The following is a 17,780-nucleotide window of genomic DNA, read 5'->3' on the forward strand; positions in this document are numbered from 1 at the left end:
CAATTTATACGTGAAAGTTCCAACGAGAATGGTTCCCTTCGTACTCCAATCAGAGTAAACATGAAAATCAAAAATGAATAACCATTTTCAATTTCGTTGCAACACAAAACTACAGCCACATCATTATTCCAGTTCAATCAGAGAGTGCAACAAGCACCTCTACCGGTTTCGAAACTTATTAGTCTCTCATCAGGAGGCTCTCTGTGACCCAACTAGGACAAACCCCGGCGTGCAGTCATGGATTGCAACGAACGAATTGGTTATTCAACGAAATTAATACTATTGGACTTTAGAAAAAACTCGGTGTTGAGCTGTGCTAGGTTCAAATACTTTCAAATTTCAAATGCATAAGTATGTAATGCAATATTCAAATAATTCATGATTTTGATTAAAAACATTAATTTCAACATAAATTTTTAATTTTTTTAAATGAAGTAAAGAAACACAGACTTACAATCATTTAATTTACTTAGACGACCGTTTTCGATCTTTACAATATACAGATCATCTTCAGGTCGGCGTTACAAGTGGTTAAATGCTACAATTAAAGAAAGCCAGAGTTAGGTTTATCAAAATGCCAAAATAGAAAGCCAAAATTTTGAAAGGTATGTAAATGTTGACAGTTCAGAACAACAAACAAATACATACGTATGCATACATATGCTTCTTTTCATGAGCATTTTTCAGTGCGTCACAAATGATAGAAAAAAGGTAAGTCCGTGATAATATACATTTTAGTGACATGACATTTTAGTTAAATCTGACAGTTGTCATATTTTATTTGCAATTTGGCATAAAAACAAATATCAATTGTGTTTATTGCATTTATAAAATGGTATTTTCTTTGATTTGTATAGTCTTATAAATTGTACAGATTATATACGTAGATATATTATATAATTCGTAAATATTTTTTTTTCGATTATAGCGCCATCTATTGACAACTAGAATAAATGTTATAGATGTAACCGATGAAATGTAATCACCGACGAGCGTTTTTTTCTGTCACATACAATTTAATGCGTTAGAATGAAATCGAAAAACTGTGACGCAGTGAAAGATGCTCATGGTCATGAGAAAAAGCATATGAGCAAACAGGTACTCATAAGCAGGCACATGCAACCCATTCAACATTTCAATTTTTTTAATTTTAAAGAACTTAAATGTTATTATAAAAAATATGTATTAACAATTCAGTAATAAGCTGACATAAAAGTGCATTAACCTACATAATATAGTAATAACCCGCTCTAGGAAGCATTTCACTTCTGTGGGCATTGCAAGAGTGCCACGTTCTTTTTTTTTTTTAGAATTGTTTCTTAATTCTATTATTATTATTATCTTTCTAGGCCGCTTCATGAAGCAGTGGAGAACGGCTGCGTTGAGATAGCCAGGCTACTACTTTCATATGGTGCTGATCCCACATTGGCGACCTATTCAGGTCTAACGCCCTTGGCTCTAACCAATGACGAGGTAACCAAAGACTTCCTGATGAATCATTTGAATGATATAGAAGGGGAGGCCGGTTCGCAATGGAATTTACATGGTCCAGCTACTGTGTTTGGTAAGTTTTGAAATATATTGATTTGATTTTGAAATGAAGAAAAATGGTACACACATTTTTATTATATTGATGTTATTTACGTATATTCCTAGAATTTCGATTTTCATACTGTTCAAAAAAGCCTCACACATTAAATAGGTTCATCCAGATGTTCAAAAGCTAATATCAGTGAATAGCACTGCCTAACATGGCAAGGGAACTAATAGCCAAGGCAAGTACATTTTTAGATGAAAAATAAACCAAGAAAGGAGAAACTATATGGTTATAGGTCGCATTTGAAATATATTTACAACTATCTGTAAAAGCAGATACTAAAACTCAAGAATTGAAAAGGGGAAGAGGTTTACATATTATGTGGGAGTAGACGAGAACGAAAATGAAGAAGTGTTAAGGATGCCAAAAAGTCAAAGTATGTTTCGTGAATGGCAAAATAGACACTAATTAGAACAATGGTAACATAGAATGTAAAAGCTGGGTATTGCGAAGAAATATGTTGGATCTGTTGGAGCTATACATTCACATCTATAACACACAAAGGTTATCAACACAAAGATAAACGAAGAGAAGAATATGAATCGGAAGAGATGTGTGGGTGGTTCTTTGAATCTTCTTACTAGGTCAGAAATATAAATAGAATTGGGGGAAAACCTAAGGAGATGATAGCTACTAGAGCTAAACTAGAAATTTTTGATAAATAGTTCGAAGAAAACAAAATAGAAAATAATTTGCCAAGAAAGGCGCCACTTTGTCTTTTCTTAGAGAGACAAAGAAAACTCTTAAAATTAAAATACAAATACATACAAGCAAATAAACAGGTAACAAATAACAAGTAACAATCACACCTACCTTGTTTAGTCTTAATCAAAATTTGGTTGTCCAAGAGAAAAGTAGATTGATTATCAAAAATAAAACAATAAGCAGTACAAAATTGTTACTTACAAACCATATTTATTATTATTAGTCAAAACATATTTTTAGTTGAAAATCTTTCCGATCTTATAAACATGTCCAAATGTTGCAAACAAAGGAAAAACATTATAATTTGATACCTATTAGTGTTGTACAAAGAAAACAACAAAAGTACTACTATGTACGTTGTTTTTCAATTGTTCTCCAAATCGAAATATTTAGCTCTGTTATTAATTTGTTGTTGCAAGATTTATAAAAAAAAATTAAAAACTTACAATATCTTGTTTTTAACAAAACTCTATAAATTATAAACATTATTTAACAGAACTACTTCGCATAAATTTATTGACTGCTTTTTGTCACTTAACATCACTAACTACTGCCAAAGATATACTTGTATCGCCAAAGGTGTATTCGATCACCCAAACATTGTACAAATGTCCATATTATGGCCTAAAAAGGCCAGTATGGCTTTTCTCCCATTGGGATGACTTCCCCAGAAAAGATGTAAATGGAAAGTGACGGAAATTTTCATCGTCACAAATCTCAAATCTTCACACTCAAAGCCTGGGTGATATCGTATGATTTAATTTTGGTCAATAGCAAAGGAACAATAATATCCAACGAGATGTTCGCTTCTCAGCGACTTTAGATAAACAAACAATTCCATTAGAGGCTACTCCAGATATAAACAAATAGTTCAAATTAAAACATTTAGATCAGCGGTTCTCAACCTGTGGTACCTGTACCACTATATATATATATAGTTTAGCTCTCCAGGCCTAGAAGGCCCATGGCTTGGTTTACTATTCCTTTCCAATCTCTCCTATTTGCTGCTTTATTTTTCCAATTTGTGATTTTCAGTTCTTCTATGTCTTTTTCAACATCTTTCTTCCATCTGGTTTTCGGTCTACCTTTCTTCTTCTTTCCTCCTATTCCTCCCGTTAGTATTTTTTTGGGAAGTCTCGTGTTTGGCATCCTTTGGATATGTCCCAACCATCTCAGTCTTTGTGATTTTACGATCCCTACTATGTTTGGTTCACCATACATCCTCTCCAATTCCACATTTGGTCTTCTTATCCACATTCCATTCCATATCTTTCCGCCAAATATTTTTCTTAGGACTTTTCTTTCCCATACTTTAAGCATGACTTGCTCGGATTTGTTCATCGTCCATGTTTCACTGGCATACAAGACTATAGGTCTTATCACTGTCTTGTATATTCTTATCTTAGCCCCTCTAGATATGTTCTTATTTCTCAATAAGTTGTTTAGAGCAAAGATACAACGATTGCCAGCCATAATTCTCGCTTGGATTTCTTCTTTTATATTTGGTCTCCTAGTGAATGTCGCTCCTAGATATTGGAATCTCTCTACTTCCTCGAATTTATATATTTTTGCCTCTGTGTTTATTGTCAGGTATTGTCCTTGTGTGTATTCTCGTTCTGTCCATTCCATATATTTAGTCTTTTCTTCGTTTATGTATATCCCTTTCTTTCTTCCTATCGCCTCTAGTCTTTTTAGTATTTCTTTTAATTCTTGTTTGCTTCTGGCTATCATTACTATGTCATCAGCGAATGCCAAGCATTGGTGTTTTCGTTGGTATACAAGTCCTGTCCTGTTAATTTCGGCTTCTCTGATGACTATTTCAAGAAGGATACTAAACAACAGTGATGACAGTGGGTCTCCTTGTCGTACCCCTTCACCGACCCTAAACTTATCTGTTTCCTTTCCATTTATTTTAACCCTGTTCTCTGTTTCTCTGAGTGTAACTTTTACCATCTTTATTAATTTTTTACTAATTCCAATTTCACATAGTGCTTTGTATATTTCTTTTCGTTTAACTCTGTCAAAAGCTTGTTTAAAGTCAATGAATAGGGCCATTGTAGATTTTCCGTATTCGTAGCTTTCCGCTTGTATCTCACGCAGCAGGAAAATTTGATCCACCGTGCTGCGTCCTCTTCTGAATCCACATTGATATTCTCCTATGTCATTATCTATCTTTTGTGTTATCTTGTCTTTTATATGTACTGCAAGTATTTTATATGCAACGTTTAGTAGGGCTACTCCCCTGTAATTATGGCATAAACTTTTGTCGCCTTTTTTGTGAATTGGACACAGTGTGGCTTCAGTCCATTCTTTTGGTATGTGTTCTTGTTCCCAAATTTCTTTTATCAGCTTTTCCAAATGCTTAATTAGTACTGGTCCTCCATATTTAAACATTTCAGCTGTTATTTCATCCTTACCTGGGCTCTTGTTTTTCTTTAGTTTTTCTATTATTTCTTTTATTTCTTTTTCATTAGGCGGTCTTTCCTGTATTTCTTCTTGATCAATATTTTCATTCGGTCCTTCTTCTTCTTCTTCTGCATATTCTGTTGTGGGAATTTCATTTAGAAGCTCTTCGAAGTATTCTCTCCATCTGCTCAGTATTTCTTCGTCGCTTACTAAATTCCTTCCATTTTTGTTTTTATAGTGTACAGGTTTTCTTTGGAACCCCTTTTTCTCATTTTTTACTCCTTGATATAAGTTCCTGACTTCTCCATTTTTATAGTTTTCTTCTATGCATTTCAATTTATCTTCGTTGTACTTTCTTTTCTTTGCTCTTATGATTCTTTTAGTTCGTTTTCTTTGTTCGTTGTATTGTATCTCCATCTCTGGTGTTTTCACTTGCATCATTTTGAGTCTTAACTTATTTCTTTCATCCAGTTCTATTTTACATTCTTCATCAAACCATTCTTTGAATCCATCTTTTATATTTCTATTACTGACTTGCGCTGCTTTGGTCATACATACTTTTATTTGCGTCCATTTTTGTTCGATGTTTTCATTTTTTGCAATATTTTCCAGTTCTCTAGTGACTAGTCTTTCATATTTACTTTGTTCTTCTTCTGACAGTAGTCTAATAGGTTTAGTTACTTTGTACCTTTTTTTCTGTTGATTTCTAAGAACTGGTATAACCTGTTTAAGTTGTATTCCGACTATAAAGTGATCTGTGTCTGCATCCGGTCCTCTATATGTTCTTATGTTCTTTATACATTTTTCCATGTCTTTTTCGATGAGCACATGATCTATTTGATTTATGGTTTTTCCATCTGGTGATCTCCATGTTCCTTGATATATTCTTTTGTGTTGAAAGTACGTGCTCATAACGATCATGTTTTTTTCTTTTGCAAAATCTATTAAGAGGTGACCATTTTCATTCGTTGTTTCATGCAGACTATATTTTCCTATGGTGGGTGTGTATATTTCTTCTTTTCCTATTTTGGCATTAGCATCACCTAGCACTATTTTTATATCGTATTTGGGAATATTTTCGAATACTGTATCTATTTGACTGTAGAAGTCTTCCTTTATCTCTATGTTTTTCTCTTCAGTCGGTGCATGTATGTTTATAAATGTTATTTTTTGGTATTTTCCTCTTATTCTTAGTATGCATATTCTCTCTGAAATTGGTTTAAAGTCAACGATTAGATCTTTCAGCTTTTTGTTTACTACAAATCCTGTGCCTAACATTCTATTTTCGCCTCCGCTATTGAAAATTAAATAGTCATTTATTTCCATTGAGTTTTGGCCTAGTTGTTTCGTTTCTTGTAGTGCTACTATTTCGAATTTATATTTTTTACATTCATCTACTAGGTGTTTCAGTTTTCCTTCTTCGTATGTTCCTCTTACATTCCATGTTCCTACTAATATATGTTCTTTTATGGGCTGCTTTTCATTAATAATCTGTACATTTTGTCTATTTCGTGTACCTGTACTTTGCCATGTCGTCTCCGTTATTTCAGTCTGCTTTCGTTGTATTGCTAGTTTTTTGGTTGTATATTTTTCTCTTTTATGAGTTGTTGTTGGCTGTTATTCCATGTCCATATTTCACCATTAATGATTAGCTTCTGGTATCCTATTTTTACATTTTTTCCATTATGCCTCTCTACCATAGCCTTGCTTCTAATTTCTTTCTGAATAATTCTTTCTTCTTTTGACATATCATCATTAATATAGATTCTTTCGTCCTTTTTGGTTTTTAATTTACTTTTATTTTTCATTACTTCTATTTTGTTTTTCACGCTGTTGAGTTCCACTATGACAGTATTTTCTCCTATTTTCCTTGCTCCATTTACATCTACTGAAACTTGTAGCTCTTTTTCCATAAATTTCTCCATAGCCCCTCGTAAAACTTTCTGATCATTTGTATCAATTTTTATTCCTTGTATTATTACATTTTTTCTCTTTCTTTCTCTTTCCAATTTCTCTATTTTTTCATTTGCTATACTAATTTCTTTTTCTAATTGACCTATTTGATTTATAGCTTTTTCGTTTGTTTCTCGCAGCTTTTTTATTTCATCTTTGTAGCCGCTTTGTTGATCTTTCAGTTCTTTAATTTCATTCTTTAGTTGTGTGATTTCGTCTCCAGATCTATATTGTTCTTTTTTTATGTCTTTTATATCCATTGCTAATTCCCTCATCATTTTCATCATTTGTTCCATTCCACTTATGTTATCTTCATCTGTTTTTTGTGATGTTCTAGCTGTTATTTTTGATTTTTTGCTGGGATGTTCCTCCTCTTCCCTTCTCCTTTTCATTTCATCATCTAATTCGCTATCTGAACTCATTGTTCTTAATTCCTAGTTATTTTTCGTGCTAGAGTTATTAGTCAATGCGTCACGGGTGAAGTTTCGTGGAGAACTCTACTCACAGTTCAAATTCCCACCCGCACCCGCGCTAGCCGTTACTAATTTTCCAGCACTTTTATTCCTAGGTAAAATCAAAATCAAAATCCGGCCCTGGTTATCTGTTTATAATAAAATTAATTATATTATAATAAAGTTTTCTACTTACAGCTGATTCTGTTTATTAATATGCTTTATTTTCCTGTAGAAATACACCATTCACAATATTGTTTTGTTTCCACCTACTGCAAAACCTGCTTTGTTTATATTCGATATCACACAAGTTTTTATCACTTTACACAAGAATTTAATTCCTTATCGTTGGAATTACTTTTTTCCGATTTTTTCACTGTATAATTAGTTAACTAATTAGGTTGTTTATTTATGTACCTACATATATTGGTTTATAGTTACACTGCACTTTTGTATAACACAATTGTTTTATTGCTATATCTGCCCGAGAATCGAGTTAAGATACGAGCTAAACACGTGTGTTCTATTCGCTGGTCAGCGACCGAATCACCTGTACCACTGGTGGTGCATATTATTTGCGGTATACCCGCAAAAACACAGCCAAAATTATCACCACTATTATAGTTAAGTAGATTACCTAGCTAGATAGGTATTTCAGTTAGATGGTACCAAAAAATAAATAAAAAGTATTTTGTGGTACATGACTCAAAAATATTGAGAACCACTGGTTTAGATGAAATTCAGGTGCTTAAAACAAACTACTAATATTGATACTTTAGCTTTAGAATATCAAACTGCCGCGGCATGTCGTGGCAAAACACTATACATAGGGCAGTCAATGAGGGTATTTGGCTCCGAATTCCATCCTACTACATCGATTTACTTGATATTTTCACAGCAAGTAGGGAATAGCTCAAGAAACAAAGTCTACCCTGTATACTTTGGCGCTTTTTATCTTGGGGGCGGTTCCCACACCTTCAAGAGGGTGGAAAATTTGTTGGTCAATCACGGAAGTGGCTAGAGAACCTAATTCTAAGCAAAAACTATCCTATATATTTTTTTGAAAACTCAACACTTTTTGGGTTATTCGTAGTTGAAAATTGGCCATTTTGATTGAAAAATGCCACCTTTTCGGGCGGTTTTTTGCGAATATCTTAAAAACTATGCAGCCTACTAACAAAAATATATAAAACATTTTTGTAGCTTATAAGAAAATAAAGAGACTCGTTCCTTGATAAATCTTCTAGTTATAATACAAAAACAGGTATGGTAGGTGAAAAGAGTTTGTTTTTTTGGTGCATGCTCAAATCGGTATATTCAACTTGAAATAACAGAGAATCGGTCGATTTTAGGTGTATAATGTTACCAATACCTTTTGTAGTACTTGAAAAGACCTTTAAAATTAGCAATATTGCACTGCAAAACGTATTGGTAGCATTATATTATACCTAAAATCGACCGTTTCTCTGTTATTTCAAGTTGAATACACCGATTTGAGCATGCACCAAAAAAACAAACTCTTGTCACCTACCATATCTCTTTTTGTATTATAACTAAAAGATTTACGAAGAAACTTCGTAAGCTACAAAAATCGTTTATATAGTTTCTTTAAATAGATGCATTAAGGTTTAGAAGTTTTTAAGGTATTCGTAAAAAAACCGTCCGAAAAGGTGTCATTTTTCAATGAAAATGGTCAATTTTCAACCACGAATAACTCAAAAAGTATTCAATTTTCAAAAAAAAAAATAGAACAGTTTTTGCTTATTATTAGGCTTTTTAGTCACTTCCGTGGTTATTTTGACCAAAAATAAGGTAGACTTTGAATTAGGAGATAAGTAGAGGCTATTCCCAAAATTTCTACTGGTATCCTACTGCATGGAGGTAATATCAAGGATACTAATTCGGAGGTAATATCCTGTTCTTGCTCTTAGTGACTGGCGTAACAGGATAGGAATTGAAATCATGCATAAGTCGTAGGATTTTTTTAATCGTTACAAATGTATATAATGTCTTGCATAATATTCTTTGTAAGAAAATATATAAGTTTCAACAGTTCCTCTTGTTGAGAAAAATCCCTTCAATTATAATTCTAGCTGACACAAAAATTTGATATCTTATTATAAATCTGACTAATGTTTTAGATCCCGTGGACCAAATGGGTTACAACGTTGTAGATGATGCCCCAGAACCAGATCCCGTGATAGAGGAAGAAGAAACGGAATTCGAATTGTCAGAATCGCTTCCACCTAACCTCTACACGTTACGCAATGAACCCCCCACCGACCGATGGGTACTGCTGCAGGATCTTTCGACGATCCTCAAGATCAAGTCCAGGGATGCTCTCCTGAAGCAGATCTGCCCGCCGAGCCAACCCTCTACATCCAGCGGCAGTGCGAACTACAAATCGGTGCTGCGAGAACTCAAGATGGCGGAGTTCTTGGAACAGGCGCGGTGTTGTCAGTTTTTGAACGCTGGTGAAAAGATCAACACACGCGCAACTAAGATAGCGCTAGTGAAATATACCGAAAAAGTAAAGGAACTTCTGAATATTGAAAGTATGTTCGTAAAGCCAAGGTGACCCGGGGAGGACCCTCTGGGGCGGTTGTATAGTAATTATCCCCTTAATTTATGATAAGAATGAAATGACGTCATTCAGTGATATGACACGTTGTCTCATGTCATTAACTATTTTCCTAAAAATAACTATTTCCGACATAACCTTAAGTAACGGCTAAATGTGCTTAGGTAATGCCCAATAAATGACGTCATGTCTATTCTGATAGAAATATATCAATATAAAGAAACCGTGATATTACTTTCTTATTGTGATTTAGGTTTGCAATTTAGTAAGATGTAGGATGCGGTATTAAAAGATGTTTTGTACTAGATTTCGTTTTAAAAAATCGACAGCTTGTGGTGGTTTCTTGCTTTGGTTTTAATGTTGTTTACTATTTCATAGCTATACGTTAAAATATTTCTAAAAAAACGAGAAATTATATACCTATAATAAAAATTAGTATATTATTCAACGAACATATGGCTGTTACTCACGATGATGAAGTTTGCGACGCGAGCCGAAGGCGAGTGTCGTAATTCATCAGAGTGAGCAATTAACATTACATGCGAGTAGAATACTATACTTTTTCTACGACCATCTATTTTTATTAGTAAAAAACTATAATTATCAATTTCTCTCTAAATTAAAAATTTATAAAAGATGAAGTTGATGAAGATGGTATACATTTATATTTTAAAAATTTATAATAACAAATGTAGTTCATCAATAGTACGCAGCATAGTTGGTTACCTACTATTAGAAGGCGTATAATATTGGTACAATTTATAAGTGCAATTGTCTCGACCGTGAGTATTATTCGCATAAAGATAAACACTATTTTGGTGTATTTCCGTTAGATTTTAGATAATCAAATTTAAAGATTGCACAGATCAAATTTAAAGATGACAGTCTGTTTCGACCTTTATATCTGTCACATATGCCACTAGGCATGCATCATTTGATCAATTAAACCTATGAGTAATGACCCGAGAGTAATACACTATTACTCACGGTAAGTAATGGGTGTTATTATCATCTATTCAAAGATAGTGAATAATGAGCATATTATTAAACGGTCGCAGAAAAATTATATTAATATTTTACTTCGTTAAAGAATGTTTGAAGCAAAAATGTCAAATTAATGTAAATATTTTAGCCAAATATCTGTGAAATGTTTATTATAGTTATTTTCACTATTAATTTGATAAATATATTGGTTGTTAATATTTCTGTTGTCAAAAATTAATAATTAGAAGGGTGATTTTTATAGACGTATGCTTTTAAAGGATGCTGTCTATAATCATGTAAAATCTTTTGCATAATACACTACAACAAAAATCTTAAATTTTGAGAAACCAAGGTAATTTAATCTTGCTACTAAATTATTATATTATACAGTGATGAACTCGCTAAGCTAAGAACCGGCAAAATAACGCAATATATGGAAAACGTATTAAGCTGTGAGATAAAAAGAGATGGAACTTTCAGAGGCGGGAAATTTAGAGAGCTATAAATTTACATTATATTGATTGTTTCCCACCTTTAGACGTATCGGACGAGTTTGGCAACTATCACTGTGTAAGTGACAGTTTTGGTTGACATACTCCTCTGATACGTCTAAACGTGGGAAACAATCAATATAATATAAATTTATAGGTTTCTATCCCTAAATTTTCCACCTCTACTAGTTTCATCTCTTTTTATCTCACAACTTAATATGTTTTCCATCTTTTGCGTTATTTTGCCGGTTACTACCGCGCTCATCACTGTATATTACAAAGTAACAATGGGATATATATAAAAACATTTTAATATTTAATAAAGTCTGAAAACAGTACTTCTTCTTCTTACTCAATGTAGACCCTAGGATGTCGGATGAAAATATTATTTAAAAGTAATTTATGAAACATTTTTCACCATTATATAGTTTACTACTCGTAACAAATCTAGAGAAAGAGAAAAAGAGTGAAGTTTGGTCGTCTCCCTTTTGAAATAGTTTTTGATACAGTTGCTCTTTCTTCATCTTCCCAGGCAACCAAATAACGTTTACAAAACGTTGAACAGACGTCATAATTATCACCAAACCACGTCAGTTTGTTACGTTTTTTCGACGTCGAAAGTCACGTGAATAAGTCACCATAACTGACGTCATTTTTATCACGTTTTAAATAGGTGATTTAAAAAACGTAGTTTTTATGTCTTTTTTTAGATTAGTTTTCATTTTATGGTTTTAAAAATACACAATAATAATTATTCGTATGGGTATTGTTGGTATTGCTATTTTTCATTTAATTGTTTAAATTTAGCTTATAGGCTAAGGTATACTTACTGTGTCAAAACTGAAACAACATATAAACTAATAAATAATTTATTAACAAATTAATTTAATTAAACTCGATAACACATAATTAGTTCATTAACAGAAAATATTCACCAAAACAAAACACATAACCTCAAACCGTTTTCAAGAAGAACTATTGCATTACACTTGAGAAAAACGAATAAAAATTTCTTAATTAACATGTTTCTTCAACTAAATATCTAAATGAAAAGTCCTTTTTTAGCACACAAAGCACGTACACAATAAATGAAAAATTTCTTATAACAATTTAAGCTTATAAACGTCAATATACAACATTATATTGTAAGCATTTACCCGTTAAACTCCTACCATTTTTGTGAGGTCAGACTTGGGATGTCTGAAATGAAAACCTATTTTTAAACGTATTTTAACGTCATTAATCTTACGTATTTAAAATCACCTACAAAAGACGTTTATACGACGTAATGTTCAAACACGTGTATATATTCAACCAAAAGCTGACGTTTCCTCGACGTTATTGACGTCACTTGGTTGCCTGGGTTATTTCCGATTTCTTGGTCGTGGTCGGAATAATAAGGTTTGTTTGTTCTTGAATCATATTTTCCTAAATCTTCTTCTACTGTCTCTTTTATAATCTTTTTTTTATATGCTGATATTCACCGTTATAGATTTCTGGGCTTCATCCAGTTTTTGTGTCATTCTCCAGGAATATAATAAGCGTGTACTTTCTAATCTAAGTTAAACATAGTTTTTCTATTTTCATTCTATTTCCTCCGTTTATGTTTCTGTGTTATCTTTCCACAAAAGTGGTGCCCCGAGCCACACTCTGCTCCTATGTTGACCTTTTACATCTTGCACTCTGAGTTTAGTATGTTGTCATATTATTGTAATATTCAAACGAGCGTTCATATTTATTTACGACTTTATTATTTATTTACACAAGTTTTCTTTACAAATATCTAGCTTAAACTAAACTCAAATAGACAAGGCGAAAACGGCGGGTTCGAAGGGAAAAATATTCCCATGAGATTTTTTTGCATAATCACATTCGTGAGACATCCCAGAATAAGGTTCAAGAAGTCGCCCAAGTGAAAAGTGGGCCAATTTTTTTTTAATAATTTTTTTTTAATCAAATTGCAAGAATCAATATTTTTGGCCCGAACAATTTTTTCTTTAATTTTTTGGACCATTCTGGACAAAAAAGGTCTCTTATAATTTTTTTCTAAAGTTGATCGTTTTCGACTTATAAGCAATTTAAAATTGAAAAAAACGAAAAATGGCGATTTTCAAGGCTTAATAACTCGGTTAAAAGTTATTATTATGAAAGTCAATATATGACTAAATCAAAGTTTGAAGCCCCCCCTACAAGATCCTGAAGAAATTTTTGTCATTATTTTATTACTAAGCTGTTATTTTTAAGTAATAATAATAAGCGCCATGCACGTGTGCGGGGCTGTAAATGCTGAGTGCGAGAGAGAAGCTATTCCAGCAGTCCAATTGTGCGTCTTACTCGCACTCACACTTACTGCAGCGTCAATACGATACAACCACTCATTGTTATTAATTAAAAATAACAGCTTAGTAGTAAATTAATGACACAGATTTCTTCAGGATCATGTAACGGCGACTTTAAACTTTGATTTAGTCACTTTCTGACTTTCAAAGTAATAATTTTTGACCGAGTTATTAAGCCTTAAAAATATCCATTTTCGCGTTTTTCAAATTTTAACTTGCATATAACTCGAAAAAGATCAACTTTAGAGAAAAATTATAAGAGATCTTTTTGGTCCAGAATGGTCCAAAAAACCTAAAAAAAAATTAGTCCGGGCCAAAATATTGATTTTTGCAATTTGATTAAAAAAAAATGTTAAAAAAAAATTGGCCCACTTTTCTCGTGGGCGACTTCTTGAACCTTATTCTAGGATGTCTCAAGAATGTGATCAACGAACCCGCCGTTTCCGCCTTGTCTAAAATAAAAGCGCGTTCCACTTAAATAGTAAATAACGTTATTCTCGATTGTTCCAGACTTCGCCAACTCTAGCTATTGTGACCTTCCACATACCGCACGTCTCTCTCCACCGATTCCATGTATATCGTGCTTTCGCCAGAATATTCTCGAGATACAACTGTTTGGAGCTGCTAATTGCGGTCGCTGATTCATTCTTTTGCTACATTATGTAGAATGTAGACTATTATCGATTTTAGACCAGTCATGTGTTGGTAAAAGTGAATTTATGTATGTATTTACTCGCAAAGAAACCATTTTAAGTCATACTGTTGGCACATATTTGTAAACCTTTGGTCAGTTCAACAACAGCACAGCTATTTATCTAAAATAACTGTCATGTCGAAAAATAACTTCGAAATAGAAGTGAACATCATTAAGCAAATAGCAGTAAACAAAGGCTACAACGAACAAATAATTAACAAAATTTTAAACCAAAAACTCCCATGAGAAAGCTCCGACATTAGTCTTCCCACCACCACAGAAGAAACCCAGTACCTTAGAAAAAACAGCCAAATACACAAAAAAGGAAGGAATAACACCAGCTTTCAGAACTAACAACAACTTAAGCAAATCCATTAAGATATTAAGAACAATGAGATCCGAAAGAAAAGTAATTCCAGAGTGGTGTTTACAAACTGACATGTGATAATTGTCCAAAACTTACATCGGTCAAACTGGCAGAAACTTTGAGAAACAGATAACAGAACACAAGAAGAGACTTCAAAATGCAGACACATAGTAAAATAAATCACTTGAGAAAGGCACTCTGCCGAAACAGCTGTAGTGACATAGTTATAATAAATTTTTTGGAATTATTGAAAACAAAAGTTTTCAGTGTTTTATTGTTAGAGGTAACGTAGCATACAGGGTGGGGCATTAGTGTGACAAAGTCCAATTACTCGTTTGTCATAAGAGATACGAAAAAAAGTTATTTAGGTAAAAGTTGGGACACACATAGTACCATAATTTAAAAATATTTTCAAATATACAGGGGCGTCCGTGCTGACAAGGTGACACAAACTTATGTTTTATTAAATGGAACACCCTGTATATTTTTACGTTTTTGGATTGTCCTCAATGTTTCATTTCTTAAAATATATGGTTTTGTAATATTATACGAGGTAGTTGAAAAGTTAATTACGTTTTTTTGTTAATTTCGTAGCAACATCAACAGAATTGTAGTGATTTGACATCAAATTGTCTATTTATATTCAAACGATTTTTAATATAGTCTACTACTGGTAGTTGTTAACAGTGTAGCGAAATGTTTAATTTTAGTATACATGGTGGGTCGAAACTCGGAATGAGTATTTTCTGAGTTTTCTTAAATGGAACACCCTGTATTTTAGTATTCTAATGAAATGATATTTTATGGTACTTTTTTATTTCTTAAGCATTCCCTATACCTAAGTGCTTTAATTTGTAAGTTATTCGTGATTCTTTAAGCCAAACATTAATTGCAACAAAAATTACGTGAAATTTTATTAGGTGGCCGTGAAAATATCCAATCAAAAATAATTTTTCGAAAAAAAATACATAATAATCTAGCCTGTTCCTTAATTTATTAATATTGGATGAGATATCCAAATACATTCGTAGTTAAGGTTGTTGGTGCTTAAAATATTAATCAAACATACAAAATTCTCCCTAATTGGCTATGACACAAAATTTGCTTAAAAATTTGACATTATACTATTTATATAGTTCCAATTGATTTGTTACCATTACCAATATTAATTTTTCTAATGAGGAACCGATTAAAATGGCTTTGTGCTAGGAGAGTATAACAAAAATGAGCTACTTGCAATAAAAATTTATCCATCAGCAATTCCCTGATAGACGACAACCAAAAAGGGAAACTTTTGAAAGTATACTAAAACGGTTTCAACAGACTAGATACTTAGATTGTAAGAACGTTTGTACTAATATGCAGATCCTCAGTGATACTAAGGATTATATTTAATTCCTGTTTTCTTCACTTATAATAATTTTTTCGATCAGATTTATCATAATCTAAGTGTCCAGTCCGTTGAAACCGTTCTAGTATATTTTTAAACGTTTCTCTTCTTAGTTGTCGTCTATCAGGGAATTTCTGATGAAAAATACTTGCTAGTAGCACATTTTTGTTATACTCCACTAGCACAAAACTCTTATTAATCAGTTCCTCATTAGAAAAATTCATATTAGTAATGTTAACAAAGCAACTGGAACTATAAAAACAGTATAATGTCAAATTTTTAAGGAAATTTAGTCTCATAGCCGACTAGGTAGAATATTTGATGTTTTTATTAATATTTTGCGCACCAACAATCTTAACTACGAATTTACTTGGATATCTTATTCAATATTAATAAATTAAGGATCAGGCTAGATTATGATGTATTTTTTTTCGAAAAATTATTTTTGATTGAATATTTTCACGGCCACCTAATAAAATTTCACGTAATTTTTCTTGCAATTAATGTTTGGCTTAAAGAATCACGAATAACTTACAAATTAAAGCACTTAGGTATAGGCAATGCTTAAGAAATAAAAAAGTACCATAAAATATCATTTCATTACGATACTAAAATACAGGGTGTTCCATTTAATAAAACTAAGAAAATACTCATTCCGAGTTTTGACCAACCCTGTATACTAAAATTTAACATTCCGCTATAAATTCTACAGGGTGTAAATATTGCTACGAAATTAACAAAAAAAACATAATTATCTTTTAAACTACCTCGTATAATATTACAAAATCATATATTTTAAGAATGGAAACATTGAGGAGAATCTAAAAATGTAAAAATATACAGGGTTTTACATTAAAAAAAAACATAAGTTTGTGTCACCCTGTCAATACGCATGCCCCTGTATATTTAAAAATATTTTTAAATTATGGTCCTATCTATCAGTGCCCTAACTTTTACCTGAATAACTTTTTTTCTCATCTCTTACGACAAACGAGTAATTGGACTTTGTCATACTAATGCCCCACCCTGTATTTGCTGACTACTACGTATCAATCAATATCCAGCTTACGCAGCCATTAGATTGCATATGACGAGTATTCTGCAAAGTGCTGGAAATTTTCGTGATAGGCAGGTTCTGGACAGTCTGAAATACTATGACGATGGTCATTTTAAGTCGTTCGCAATCGTATTGTTAACAAGAAAACCCAACTACAACTTATCAAAAGAAGACTCGGCATTGAACTCAATTTCATTGGTCGTGAATTTATTTTGGTCAAGTTTTGAAAACAAAAGACCTTAGTCTAGTTTGATACTAAAGTAGTTATTTCCCGTTCTACTAATGGTTCATTATTCATTAATGCCATTGCCTCTTTTTTCTATTAAAGTATCTCTGTTTCAATATTGATCTTTTGTTCTGCTGTTCCAAAGACCCAAAAACAATGAGGTTGTTTTGCTGTCGCAAAAGATACATTATTGATAATTGTTTACTACACAAACACATTAAATCAGTATTCTTGTAAGCCATTGTGCTAATTAAAAGAAAATTTCTAGTTCGATAATTCCACTGACAATAAAGGGGGTCTGTTTGGAAGTTTATTATAGTAGTATGGATGAAAATTTGTAAAATATCTAATTTGTTATCTATCAAAGAATGGAATGTGCTCGGAAAATTTTGTTTAAAAATTAAAATGTTTTTATGTCCCAATTTTTGTTTGGTGTTTGTCGAGCTGTGTTGTTATGATTGTAAATATTAAACAGGAGTTTATGAAAATGATCCTCTCTCTAAAGGTTCGGACAAACGACACGTTGAAACGCGCTACT

The 17,780-nt window shown here is 32.4% G+C and overlaps 1 protein-coding gene across 1 annotated transcript in view; it reads left to right on the forward strand.

Annotated features, from left to right (window-relative positions):
• The window catches only part of LOC114346096 (uncharacterized), a 951,713-nt gene extending 937,362 nt beyond the window's left edge, over window positions 1-14,351 (forward strand). Inside the window, exons 7-8 of the mRNA XM_028296888.2 lie at window positions 1,350-1,564; window positions 9,255-14,351. Of these exons, the coding sequence (XP_028152689.1) occupies window positions 1,350-1,564; window positions 9,255-9,691 (652 nt within the window). The 3' untranslated portion in view covers window positions 9,692-14,351. The remainder of the gene's footprint in view (window positions 1-1,349; window positions 1,565-9,254) is intronic.
• The last annotated feature ends 3,429 nt before the right edge of the window (window positions 14,352-17,780 follow it).

The sequence above is a fragment of the Diabrotica virgifera genome, chromosome 1 (genome assembly GCF_917563875.1).
Source record: "Diabrotica virgifera virgifera chromosome 1, PGI_DIABVI_V3a".
Classification (NCBI taxonomy): domain Eukaryota; kingdom Metazoa; phylum Arthropoda; class Insecta; order Coleoptera; family Chrysomelidae; genus Diabrotica; species Diabrotica virgifera.